The sequence below is a fragment of the Mesoplodon densirostris genome, chromosome 4 (assembly GCF_025265405.1).
Source record: "Mesoplodon densirostris isolate mMesDen1 chromosome 4, mMesDen1 primary haplotype, whole genome shotgun sequence".
Lineage (NCBI taxonomy): Eukaryota > Metazoa > Chordata > Mammalia > Artiodactyla > Ziphiidae > Mesoplodon > Mesoplodon densirostris.
This window is the reverse complement of record NC_082664.1, coordinates 125,864,433-125,878,928: the sequence shown is the minus strand read 5'-3', so window position 1 is coordinate 125,878,928 and position 14,496 is coordinate 125,864,433. Positions and strand designations below refer to the sequence as shown.

Sequence of the window (14,496 nt, the reverse complement as noted above, 5' to 3'; positions counted from 1 at the left end):
GCAATGAGGTGCGAGGCTGTATGGCTGGGCTGAGAAGAAATTGGTGCAGCCACTTCGGAAAATTGTCCACATACCTTCTAACATTGAAGATAAACTTACCCTATACGTCAGTTGATCCATTTCTAGTTGTAAACCCTAAAGAAACTCATGCACACGTGCACCAAGTTACAGGTAAAAGAATATTCAAAGCATCATTATTTGTAATGGCCCCCAAACTGGGAACAACTCAAGTACCCATCAACAGCAGAATGGATAAATACATTGCGGTGTGTTCATGCCATAGATGACCAGGCAGTGAAGAAAATGAGTGGAACCACAGTTACATCCAGTGTTAAGCTCAACTGTAGCTCCCCTACCCTACCAAATTCAAATGTTGAAGCCCTCACCCCTATACTTCAGAGTGTGACCATATTTAATTACATAGGTAATTAATTAAAATGAGGTCATATGGGTGGGCCCTCATCCAATATAGCTGATGTCCTTATAGGAGGAGGAAATTTGGACACAGACACATACAGAGGGAGGATAATATGAAGACTCAGGGAGAAGACAGCCATCTATGGACAAGCCAAGGAGACCTGAAGCAGAGCCCTCAGGTCTGCTCAGAATGAACTTCATAGCCCTCAGAACGAACCAACCCTGCTGACACCTTGATCTTGGACGTCTAGCCTCTAGAACTGTGAGAAAATAAATTTCTTTTGTTTAAGCCAGCCAGTCTGTGTTTCTTTGGTATGGCAGCTGTAGCAAACAGGTATACCCGGCCACATGGATGAATCTTATAAACATGATATTGAGTGAAAGAAGACAAAAAGAATACATACAAAATTTACCGTTTCTATAAATTTCAAAATTAGGCAAAACTAAACTATTGTTTAGGGACGGAAAAATAGATTGTAAAAAATGATAAGGAAAGCAAGGAAGGGGTTACCATGAATGACAAGAAAATGGAAAGGAACACAGGAAGGCTTCTGGGATGGCAGCTAAGTATTTTATTCACTTGGGCACTGGTTACTCAGGTGTTCTTCCTATAATTAGTCATTGAATTGAACCTTTGTGTGTTTGTTTATAATAAACTTCTCATTGTTTATTTATAATGAAATGTAAAAGCAAGACGGAGAAGGAGGTGGAGGAGGGAGGCGGGGGAGAAATAAAGTGAAAGAACCCATGGGCTGACTTCTTACCAAGTGGGTTGGTCTAAGGGTCTGTAACCACAGCTGCCTGTGAATGGAGGGTCTGAGGGTCAGGTGCTGGCTCTCAGTACACCACCTAAGCCTAGAATCTCATACTGTCCCCTAGAGGAGTCTTAGGAGCTTTGCAAGCTAGGGAAAGCCACTGCACTTCTCTGAGGTTTGTTTCTTCATCTCTAGACTGGGGAAGCCTCCCTGAATGCTGTAAGGCTCTTTCTCTTGCCAAGTCGGGTCGCTGCTCAGATGTTCCCTTCTCCGGGAGGCCTCCCTGACCACTTCTTGACAATGGCACCTCCTTTTATTCTTTTCCCCTTTATTTTTCTTCATAATACTTAATACTGGTGATAGGTATTTATCACTGAAGTTATGTCAAATATTTGTTTATTTGTTCACAAAGAGCATCCGCCCCCTCCCCTCACCCTTCCTGAGGGTCACAGCCTCCCTGCCCCAGGGGAGGGGGCCTTCCCCTCCAAGTGGCTCAGCTGCCCCAGGACGATCAGGTGAATGCTGACGGTGCTTTGGGCGTGTGGGTACTTTCCTCCGTTTACAGTTACTGTTGTGGGCTCAGAGGGAGGCCCTGCACACTCGCCATAAAGCCTCCTCCATTCCTCCATCAGCGTGAAGTGCTCCTTCCTCCCTGTCCCTGCCACGCGGCACCTATATTTAGCACTTATTTCCTTCTGCCTTCCGTTAGCTGTGTACTTGCTTGCTCCCTGCCCCCCTCCCCGGGCCGTGAGCGCCTCTCCAGGGCTAGGGCCACGCTTTATTCATTACTGTGCTCTGAGCACGTGGCACAGCACCTGATGTTCCATAGACAGTTTTTTAAAAAGCGTCTTCTAAGATAATAAGACGTTAGACTTAAGATGGCATTAAACAACCTTCCTAGATAGACCATCTCCCAACTTCCCAATTTGAGAGCTAATGAAGACATAGGGGAAGACAAAAACTCAGAACCTTTTAGAAAAAGTGGCACATGATTGGCAGGCGTCCGGGAGGAATTTTCCTTAATGATGTGCCAGTGGGCTGGGCGAGATGGCATGGTTGGTGGCCTGAGCATGCTTTGCCCTCTAATCTGGCCTAGAACCTTCAGACAGGAAGCATGTGGGGGGAATGTTTGAGCCTCACTCCCTGTTCGGGGTTGTTCCAGCCAGAAAACTGAGCAGCTCCTCCTATCACGAAGGTATGGCTTCCTGAGGTGGTCACTTCTGTCTGCCCTGGGCCCTACCATTAGCCCATATCCACCTGGAGACTTAGAGGCAGGGAGCTGAGTGGAACTGGCAAGAGGTCTGTCCGGAAGGCGAGTTTGCCTAATGTGCAGATGCCACTGATGGAAAGGGTGTATATTTAGCTATATCTTATATACAGTAATATGGATGCATTGTAGTCATGAAATTGTATTAACTCAGTTGGAGGGTCTTTGGCTTTTAGTAGAGGAGCATAATGCATTTATATTTATTCTGGCATGTTTGGTCTTATTTTCATGTTTGGGCTTTATTTTCATGTTTTGGTCTATGCTTTCTCTTTTTTGTGCTTCTCTTGTTTTTTGTCTTCTATGATATGTATGATTTTTTTTTTATCTTCTGTGATTTGGAAAGTGTACAGCTTATTGTTTTAATTCTGCTAACACCTTCCAGATTATAAAACACTTTCTTGGACCCATGGTTCTCCAACTCTCAAAATTCAAGAAAAATCTATAATTTTTTTCCTCCCTTACAAAGTAAGGTGAGAAGTTTCCCAGCTTCCTACTTCCATGCCTCTCCATTAAAGGCTCAATTATCATATCTCTCTTTTTAAAAACTATATAGGTCTTCTTTTTTCAAAAATGGGAATTCATCGTTCAAATTTTAACCATGTTTATGATATTTATATTGAATTCTCTATGCTTATACTACATGTTCCAGTCACTGTGGCTGCATGTATTGCTCCCCAAAACCTTAATGGCTTAAAACAGTAATCATTTACTATCTCTTGCAGTTTCTGTGCATCAGGAACTTAGGGTATGGCAGGGATGGCCTGTCTCTCCTCCATGATGTTGGAGGCCTCAGCGGGAAGACTCAAAAGCTTGAGTGTCTAGCTCGGCCTTAATCATCTGAAGGCTTATTCATCCACCCATGGTTGGTGCTGGCTGTCACCCAGATGGGGGCCTGGCTGGGGCTATTAACCAGAACTCTACACATGGCCTCTTGTGTAGCCTATACTTCTTCAAAATACAAGGGCTGAGTTCCAAGGGCAAGCATCCCCCAAGAGAGAGATCCAGGTGGAAGCCGTACTATCGATACTTTGATGACCTAATCTCGGAAATGATTCATTGTCACTTCTGCTGCATCCTATTGGTTGGGGCAGTTATAAAGATCCACCCAGGCTTCCCTGGTGGTGCAGTAGTTGAGAGTCCGCCTGCCAATGCAGGGGACACAGGTTCGTGCCCCGGTCTGGGAAGATCCCACATGCTGTGGAGCGGCTGGGCCCGTGAGCCATGGCCGCTGAGCCTGTGCTCCGCAACGGGAGAGGCCACAACAGTGAGAGGCCCGTGTACCGCAGGGAAAAAAAAAAAAAAAAAGATCCACCCAGATCGAATGGAAGTATGTCAACATCACTACATAAGATGAACAAGTGGGATGCTCACATATATACATACATGTACATGAACATGTACATATACATACACATTACATACATACATATGTTGGTGTGGTCAAACTTGAAAAATATAATCAGCCACACTGCATTTCCTTAAATTCTTGATTTTTACTTATGTTTCAGTGGGTTGGAGTCTATATGTACTTAAGTAATTTGAGTAATTCTTTCAGGAAGATTGCGTGAGTGAGTATCTGAAAGCATCCATAAAGTCTTAATGTGTAGCATGTAAACTGCCATCTTCCTTCTTATTTTAAAAATTATAAAAGTAATACAGGTCCATTGTAAATAATTCAAGTATTGCAAAAAAAAAAAAACCCCAAAACCAAACCCATAGGTAATGAAAAATCCTTCATCACTCCACCTTCTAGAGATAGACTGTTAACAGTTTGGCATATATTCCTGTAGATTTTTCTATATACATTTTAGCATATATTAGCATCACTATAAAATGGGATTGTACCATCCATATTGTTTTTTAACTCGCTTGATGGCGTGAATTCCCTTTCTACCCCACTTTTGTAAGTGATCTGTGAGTGTCTCCTCCTGGCAGTCATGAGCAGCCTGGCCAGCTAGATCTGGTATATTCATATCTGAGATTGTATGATGCCTTCATCCTTGAATAGCAATCCAACTATGTGGGATTTTCTTGGGTCGCAACCTTTCACAGTACAATGAATGAGTCCAGCCAGCAGCAGACATGTTTAGGGACCTGCAAAAATTCAGTCCAGTGGGCCTTCAATTGACTTCCTTCCCCACTGTGCAAGAAGCCAGTGTTGACTCCATTTACACATTCATCTCAATATTCCTATAAACGTGTCTATAAATGTGCCTGTTCTGTATTTTTGCCTTTGAATTGGTTATAGCATCTTCCTGGGTCCCTGGTTAATAATGAGTTAAAGAATATCTTTAAATGTGTTCAGGTTGTTTCTGTATAAGAGTCATGATTGTAACTTAAAAAATTATCTTTCTTGAAAAGTTGGGAAATGGTGTATTCAGCATTATCTATAACAACGTAGCAGGCATGATATGATGCTGTCTTTCTCTTTCTGACTTCACTTAGTTTGATAATCTCTAGGTCCATCCATGTTGCTGCAAATGGCATTATTTCATTCTTTTTGATGGCTGAGTAATATTCCATTGTGTATATATACCACACCTTCTTTATCCATTCATCTGTTGATGGACATTTAGGTTGTTTCCATGTCTTGGCTATTGTAATTAGTGCTGCTATGAACATAAGGGTGCATGTATGTTTTCTAATTATAATTTTGTCTGGGTATATGCCCAGGAATGGGATTGCTGGATCATATGGCAACTCTATTTTTAGTTTTTTGAGGAACCTCCATACTGTTTTCCGTAGCAGCTGCACCAATTTTCATTCCCACCAACAGTGTAGGAGGGTTCCCTTTCTCCACACCCTCTCCAGCATTTGTTATTTGTAGACTTATAATGCTGGCCATTCTGACCAGTGTTAGGTGGTACCTCATTGTAGTTTTGATTTGCATTTCTCTAATAATTAGCAATGCTGAGCATCTTTTCATGTGCCTCTTGGCCATCTGTATGTCTTCTTTGGAGAAATGTCTAGTTAGGTCTTCTGCCCACTTTTGGATTGTGTTGTTTGGTTTTCTTGTTGTTGGATATGATGCTACTATGGACAATAGAAAGCAAATATATATATATATATATATATATATATATATATATATATATATATGCAGTATGATTAAAGCTGCATTTAACATTCATAAGAAAATAGACTGGAAAAGGTATACCAAAGTATAATGTATTAGACTGTTTGATATTTTTCTTTACTATATTTTCCAAAAGATTTTACATATGAATGATGCTACCTTTGTTACAGAAGTCCAGTGAGGCTCCAGTCTGAGCCTTTGTTTTATTGATGGAGTAGTGATTGTTTATGGATTGTGAGGGGCTGGAGAGAGGGGCATCCTGTTCCCTGCACAGCTACAGGGTTCCGCGCTGCTGGAGAGTGAGGGGGGCATATGATGATAGTAAAAGCAATAATAAAATAATGAGTATGGGGACCTCCCTGGTGGCGCAAGTGGTTGAGAGTCCGCCTGCCGATGCAGGGGATACGGGTTCGTGCCCCGGTCTGGGAGGATCCCATATGCCGCGGAGCGGCTGGGCCCGTGAGCCATGGCCGCTGAGCCTGCGCGTCCGGAGCCTGCGCGTCCGGAGCCTGTGCTCCGCAACGGGGGAGGCCACAACAGTGAGAGGCCCGCATACCGCAAAAAAAAAAAAAAAAAAAAAAAATAATGAGTATGTATATTGTCCCAGGAATTGTGCTAAGCAGTATCTAATTTAACCCTCACAACAGTCCTTTGAAGTAGGTATTATTGGGTCCCATTCTACAGATGAGGAACTGAGGGAGTCAGGAAACTTAGGAGGCTAGGTAACTTGTCCAACTAATATATGGTGAAGCAGGAATTGAAACTCAAGAATTGAACGTGATACCCTGTATCACGTGAGAAACAATTGGAAAGGAAATCTTGGGATGCCTTTCTGAAAAATCACCCCCATTCCTGAATCCAAACCCTCAGAATCAGTTTATTCAGGAAACATTTCCTGAACCTCCTCTGTGTCCCAGGCCCTGAGGATAAGACATGGCCGAGTCTTCAAGTAACTCACGAGCTAGGATGAGCTGGCGGGAATGGAAGCAGGAAGGGAGGGTGCTGTGGGAGCACAAATGAGGGGCACCCATGGGACAGGGGTAGGCGCTTCCAGGAGGAGGTGACAGCCAACTTGAGTCTCAAAGGAGGCCAGAGCCAGCCTGGTAAAGGGGTTGAGGGAATGGTAAGGGCATTCATGGCAGAAGAAAGGCCAGAGCAGAGGGGTAACAAAGACACACCAGAGAAGCACTCATTCTAGCACTGCTGTCCCCTACCTCCAGTGCCCCCCCCATCACCTTCCCCAATTATAGAAAGCCATTTTGTTCAGCGGGAAGTGGGCGGAGTTGATTGTTGGGGGTGGGTACCTGAACATGCCAATCAGAGCCCATTTTTCTTCAGGATGTTTGGACTTGGGTCAGACCACCCCTCCCCAAGGGTTAATGGTGTAAGAAGCAGCCTGGGGCAGGTGGAAGCAGGGATGGGCAGAGGGTGTGTCAGGCGAGTGGGGCGAGGCTGTGCGAAGTCTGAGCGGTGGCCCTACACATCCCTGCAGTCCAGCTGTCCGCCCAGCATGGGGTTCCATGCCACATGCCAGGTCATTTCCTTTAGATTGTCCACATTGGGTTCCTGTCACCTGTAATGAAAGATCCCTGCCTGACACAGTCTCTGAGTTGGTCAGACTGAGTAGAGGGTCATTTCAGCTGACTCAGAGAGGCTGATTTGTAGATCAGGAAGCCAACTGACTCATTTACCAGGAGAAATTCAACTGCTCATTGGATCATCCTTTCAAGTCATTATTGCTGGTGTCTCCTTTTCCTGGAGAAAAAGCATGTGGATTGACAAATGGACGCTTGGAACCCTCTTGGTGAGCAGGCCCCTGTGCCAGCGGTGATTTTTGTGGCTAGTGGCATCGGGCTAGGGCGATCCTAGCCAAGAAGGGCAATCCTCATGCCAAGAAGGAAGAAGGTTGTCAAAGAGGCTGGGCAACTGGGTAGGCTGGCCAGGGGTACTGCTGGGACCACAGCCTGGGCTTGTCACACTGGAGTCCTCTTATCTCTGGTCATTCAGACCACCTTCTTCAGTCAGCACCTTTCTGCAGGCGAAGCTCAGGAACCATGAGTGGGCTCAAGTGCCTGAAGATGATGACACTTCCATCCTGGCTTCCCAAACTGTAGCCTCAGGCCACCTGGACGCAGCTACTCCTGACGCCTCTGAGGGCAGCTGTCCTGTCCAAGCCCCTGCAAGAAGCAGATCATGTAACCCCATCCACCCAACCCTGAGCAACAGAGGTGCCCTGGTGGACTGCCTGTCAGAGGCCTGGCAGGGCACAGGCAGGGCAGTCAGTGACTTGGGGCCTGGCTTGAAAACACAGGCTGGCTCTGGGGAGGGGTCTTAAAAGACCCAAAGGAAGCTGCAGTTCGTGGTGGGCTCTACAGCTGGAGGTTGGGTAGACTCAGGGGCTGGGGTGGCTGCAAGTGGCCAGGTGCCAGTTGAAGTTACTGGGGAGTAGAGATTTTGGGTGAGAAAGAAGGCTGGGTAGGAAGAGAAACAGAGTGGGGGCCATGGAGAGAGACAGACAGACAGACAGATTGGCTAACAGAGAGACGGTAGCTGAATCCCAGAACTGCCCTGTTTCTGGTCCTTCCCTAGACTTGACTAGGGGACTTCACAGTATCTTCAGGGCCACCACCCTGCCTTACCAAAAGTGTTGGTAAATCCCAGCACTTTTCCTGGGTGATGCCAGCACGTCACTGATACGCTCCATCAAACTGAAAGCCGCAACTGAGCAGGCCATTTCTGCTGCTGGCTGGGCTGCTCCCTTGGACAATGACTTATGACTTTACTCTTAGAGGGAACTTTCAACTTCAGGTTGGAGTCTCCTTGCTGTCTTCGTATGTGTAGGTTGGAATCTTGTCTCAACCACTGAAACCTACAGATGTGTGACCTGGGCTTCACTATCCTCACCTCTTAAGTGGCCATCCTGCAGCCTGCTCCATTATGACAGCATTGAACTTTATCTGAACCCTGTGCTCCCAAAAGGCAGGTATGATTAAGAAATTCCCAGGACTTCCCTCGTGGCGCAGCAGTTAAGAATCCGCCTGCCAATGCAGCGGACACAGGTTCGAACCCTGGTTCGGGAAGATCCCACATGACGTAGAGCAACTAAGCCCGTGCGCCACAACTACTAAGCCTGCGCTCTAGATTTCGCGAGCCACAACTACTGAGCCCGCGTGCCTGGAGCCCGTGCTCTGTAACAAGAGAAGCCACTGCAATGAGAAGCCCACGCACCTTAACGAAGACCCAACGCAGCCAAAAATAAATAAATTTAAAAATACTTGAGATGATAAAAAGGTCCTGTAATAGGCGAACGAATGAACGAAAAAATTCCCCCACCTCTTTATGTTCTGGGGAAACAGGACCACCTTGCTCTCGTATATTCCAAGAAAGCAACCCGTCTACATCCTTTCTTGCTATTCCCACGAGACTGGTTGATGACTCCCTAGTTCACCTGCCTCTCTAAAACCTCACGCCCCTTCCTTTTCTTTGAGAGGGTTCTCATTAATGAACCTTCTCTCTACTGCAATAGCCTGCATAAAATCTGTCATCGTCTGGTGCCTTTTGCTTTAACGATTACTAGAAGCTGTTGTAAGCATCTATTGGGTGGGGCATCTGGAGTCCCAGGTTCCAGTCCTGGTTCACCCAGGCCTGGCTTCCCTTTCTGCCAGGTTTCAGTCTTCGTTGAGAGCTCCCTAAGGGCCCCTTACTTTCCGGATGTGAGTGGCAACTCAGCCTCTGCACGGGGAGGCGGGGCCTATACAGCAGCTGTAATATTTGCATGCCACCACCAGAGGGCAGCGGCTCCGCGGAAGAAGGCCCTGGCCGCTGCACCCGCTTGCTCCCGCAGAGCCTTTAAAATGCGTTTTGGAAGTGGAAGCCAGGCAGCGTTTTCAGCCCTCGAGTGCTTTTCCGTGGTACACGCCGTTGCACAACAGGCATTTCTTTTTTGCTCCCACCTCCGGAGAGTCCTCCTCCGCCGATGTCAGTCAGAAGACTATTGAGTGAGCTGGAGAGGGCCCAAAAGCCAGCCTTGAGCCTCTGGGCCTCTAGCGCTTGTCTGGGGACCGTGTCCCTTCCCTTCTTGCGGCCCTCTGGCCCCCTTCTCTATTTAAGACAAGTTGAAGAATCCTTCAGGCTGCAGGCAAATGGGGAGGAGAGGCAGAAGGGAGGAGTCCAAAGAGCACTGCTTCGGGGGCAGCACTTAACCAGGCACTGCCATCAGCCAGTTGGAGCATCACAATGTCACCTTAAAGTGGGCAAGGCAAGAGCTGTTACCCAGCCTGAAGGATGGGGAAACAGGCTCCCAGAGAGAAAAAGGGATTAGCCTCTGGTAGCACAGCTAGTAAATGGCAGAAATAGGACAAGAACTCGGTTATCCAGACCCCAAACCAGGAGCTCTTGGGGTGGCCAGGCACACACAGCCAGAGATGGTTCACCACTTGGCAAAATTAAACATGGGCCGCTCCAACAGAAAGGGGCCCTGGATATCCTTCAGGGTGGAAACCAAAATGCAGCCATTGCAAGGACTCAGATTGTCAAGTTTTAAGTATTGATGTGGTAAGATGATCACGTTTGCTTTTTCAAGTGTATATGTCTACATACACATTTGAAAAGCAAATATAAATACCAAAGCCAAATATAAATTAAAAGCAAATATAGGGACTTCCCTGGTGGAGCACTGCTTAAGAATCCACCTGCCAATGCAGGGAACACGGGTTCGAGCCCTGGTCCGGGAAGATCCCACATGCTACAAAGTAACTAAGCCCGTGTGCCACAACTACTGAGCCTGGGATCTAGAGCCCACAACTACTAAGCCCGCACACCACAACTACTGAAGCTTGCGTGCCCTAGAGCCCATGCACCACAACTACTGAGCCCATGTGCCGCAACTAGTGAGCCTGTGTGCTGCAACTACTGAAGCCCCCATGCCTAGAGCCTGTGCTCCACAACAAGAGAAGCCACCGCAATGAGAAGCCCACACACTGCAAGGAAGAGTAGCCCCTGCTGGCCACAACTAGAGGAAGCCCACGAGCAAGAACAAATACCCAACACAGCCAAAAATTAAAAAAAATTAATTAAAAAAAAAGCAAATATAAAGCAGCCACACTGTACACAGTGGGCTGTCTCTGGTGGTTGGAATAGCAGTAGTGGGAGGAGGGTTTTCATTTTCTCTGGATTGTTCAAATTGTTCATTACTCACATATATAAACCAGAAAGGAGAAGAATGATTCCGTATTTCTGTTTGACAAAAAGTAATACCTCCTTGTTAAAGAGTTAGAAAGTGCAAAAGAGTATGAAGAAAATGAAATTCATCAGTAACCCATCTTCCTCCCCATAGATATTGATATTTTTCTTTCTAGTTGGTTTCTTTCTCTACAAAACGTGAATAACAGTATTAACTGTAGAGGAATGTTGTGAAGATTGAGGGAGAGGGTGTATATAATAGCTAACATTCCAGAAGCGTCAGCCATTTTTATATATAACAAAATCAGTACCGCACTGTATATATTTTTTATATGCTGGTGTTTTCACTTACAACATTGCTTCATGAACAGTTCCCCATGTCAACTCTTCTTTAAAAATGATATTTTTAGTGACTGCACGAAATTTCATTATATTTAAGTACAGTTTATTTAACTGATCCCTGATCGTTGAACCTTTAGATTGTTTCCAATTTTTGCTGTTAAAATAACAGTGAGATTAACATTTTTAAACATCTCTCCTTGTCAGCATTTCTGATTACTTCCTTAGATGGATTTCTGGAGGTAGGATTACTGGGACAAAGGGTGCAAATATTTTTCAGGCTTTTGATTCAGGTTACCAAATTGCTTCCCAGAATGATCTTGCCAATTTACACTCCCACCTGCCGTGCGTGAGAATGCCTGTCCCACAGCACACAAAGGAGGGATTTTTTGGCGATGGGTGAGATTTGATTATGTTGCTGGTCTGAGGAGAAGGAGCCCTGTAGGGAGGGAGGGTTTAAATTTTAGGAGAGAGAGAGGATGTCGAAAGGAGTGAGGTCCCTGGGAGAAAGGGATGGGGTTTTGAAGCACACTTATAGGAATTGTCTTGGATTTAAGAAGGGACACCTCGTTTTCTGAGATGGGTGGAAAGAGGTGTGATTGGGTGTGGATATACAGTCACTGTACGTAGGTAGGTGAGATTCAGGAGAGCTAGTCTCTAGGGGTCCCCCTTGCTCAATAAAGTAGGAGACTGAGTCATCTATTCCAAGGTAAAAGGTGAGGGCTAAGGAGGAGACTTGAGGCAGGGCTGAGGGATGCCACCCTTTAACTTCCAGGGAGTAAAAGTGTTGACAGTCCAGTTGAAGCGGATGACCTTGAGTTTGTGGTGGCACCATTCTTAAGGGCTGTGTGTACTTTACAGCATGTAGCCACCTAGGGAAAGAAAAACTTGTACACTTATTAATCTAAACCAAATCTTTCAAAGTGTGTGGTAAACAGTAGAAAACAATGAGGCTGGAGGAGTCATGGTAGTAAAAAGTTTATGAACTTCTGGAGCTGTTCCAAACTTTCAAGGAACTGTTAATTCCTGTCTTCTATAAGTTTTTCCAAAAAACTAGAAAAGAGCAAAAGCTGCCCAGATCATTTTATGAAACCAGTGTAATCTTGGTTCCAAAATCAGTAAAGACAAAGCAATAAATGAAAGAATAGGCTTGTTTCAAATATAATGTAGATATTAAAATCCTAAATAAAATATCAGCTAACTAACCCAGTCATATAACCTAGTTTTATATTTTAAAAAAATTTATTTTGATCAAGTAGGGTTTATCCCAGGAATTTCAGGTTGGCTCAACATCAGAAATCACCTCATTAATAAAGGATAAAAATCATACAAGTATCTCAATTGGTGAAGAAAAAGCATTTGATAAAGTTCATTACCTATTTATGGTTCAATAACTCAGTAAACTGGATATAGGAAAGACATTTTTAACTTGGTAAAGGCGATATATCAAAAACTTAAAGCAAACATACTTAAGAGATTTTAAGTGCATTCTTTTTAAAATCTGGAAAAAAATAAGGAATCCAACTGTACTGCTACCATTCAACATACAATAATGGAAGTTCTAGACAAAGCTATTAGGAAGAAAGAATAAGAGATAGACAGATTAGAAGAGAAAAGATAAAAGTATCATGTTGAATGGATAAAGAAGAATGGAGATACATATATATATATATATATATATGTATATATAAAATCTTCTTTAATGGAACATTACTCAGCCATAAAAATGAATGAAATAATGCCATTTGCAGCAACATGGATGGACCTGGAGATTATCATGCTAAGTGAAGTAAGTCAGAAAGAGAAAGAAAAATACCATATATCACTTATATGTGGAATTTTAAATATTATACAAATGAACTTATTTACAAAACAGAAACAGACTCATAGACGTAGGAGACAAACTATGGTTACCAAAGGAGAAAGGAGGTGGGGGAAGGATAAATTAGGAGTTTGAGATTAGCAGATACAAACTACTATATATAAAATAGATAACGAGGTCCTACTGTATAGCACAGGGAACTATATTCGAGAGCCTGTAATAAACCGTAATGGAAAGAATATGAAAAAAATATACATGTATAAACCGAACCACTTTGCTGTACACCAGAAACTAACGCAACAGTGTAAATCAACTATACTTCTATTAAAAAACTATCATCATGTAGAAATAATATTTTCATGTGCCTTGTAAAAACAAAGAGAAACAACAGATAGACTGTTAAATCTATTAAGAGACTTCAGTAAAATCACCAGATACAATATTAACCTAAAAAAAAATAAATCCGTAACATTTCTCTTCACCAGCAGAACCAACTTCTAGTTACAATAGCAGCAAAAAAGCATGTACAATGCCTAGGAATGAACTTAACCAAGAATATACGAGTTGGGGGCAGGCGCTCGCTGAGGCAGGAGGAGGGCTCTGGGCCCGCTGCCCGACAGGGACTTAGCCCGCAGAGCTCGGCCCCGCGCGCGCGCGCACAACCCCACACCGGCCCACTCATCCACCTACCCACTCCCTGCGCCGCCTCTTCCCACCTTGAGCAGAGCCGCCGAGGATGATAAACACCCAGGACAGTAGTATTTTGCCTTTAAGTAACTGTCGCCAGCTCCAGTGCTGCAGGCACATTGTTCCGGGGCCTTTGTGGTGCTCCTGATGCCCCTCACCCACTGTCGAAGATCTCCGGTGGGCGAGGGGGCGACAGGGATCCTTCTCTCTCAGCTCTAATTTATAAGGACGAGAAGCTCACTGTAACCCAGGACCTCCCTGTGAACGATGGAAAACCTCACATCGTCCACTTCCAGTATGAGGTCACCGAGGTGAAGGTCTCTTCCTGGGATGCAGTCCTGTCCAGCCAGAGCCTGTTTGTAGAAATCCCAGATAGATTATTAGCTGATGGGAGCAAAGGATTGTTAGCACTGCTAGAGTTTGCTGAAGAGAAGATGGAAGTGAACTACGTCTTCATCTGCTTCAGGAAGGGCCGGGAAGACAGAGCTCCACTACTGAAGACCTTCAGCTTCTTGGGCTTTGAGATTCTGCGTCCAGGCCATCCCTGTGTCCCCTCTCGACCAGATGTGATGTTCATGGTTTACCCCCTGGACCAGAACTTGTCCGATGAGGACTAATGGTCATAGAGGATGCTTTGCCCAAGAGCCACAGTGGGGGAAGAGGGGAAGTTAGGCAGCCCTGGGACAGAGGAGGGGGCTTCTTGCTGTCTAGGGAAGGACGCTGAGGGGCTCAGGGTGAGGGCTGCCTATTGTGCTCTCGGCGTTGACTCGTTGAAATTGTTTTCCATAAAGAACGGTATAAACATATCATTCACATGTAATCACCAATAGTAAATGAAGATGTTTATGAATTGGCATTAGAAGCTCTTTAAACTGCGCTGTGTGATGTGCTCTATCTAGCCTAGGGGAGGACATTGCCTAGAGGGGAAGGGACTGTCTGGGTCCAGTGGCAA

The 14,496-nt window shown here is 45.0% G+C and overlaps 1 protein-coding gene across 1 annotated transcript; it reads left to right on the top strand.

Annotated features, from left to right (window-relative positions):
- The first annotated feature begins 13,528 nt into the window (after window positions 1-13,528).
- Window positions 13,529-14,271, top strand: LOC132487504 (ornithine decarboxylase antizyme 2-like). Its single transcript, XM_060095204.1, is given in 2 exon segments — window positions 13,529-13,689; window positions 13,691-14,271. Coding segments are annotated over 2 exon segments (567 nt in total). The 5' UTR covers window positions 13,529-13,593; the 3' UTR covers window positions 14,162-14,271.
- The last annotated feature ends 225 nt before the right edge of the window (window positions 14,272-14,496 follow it).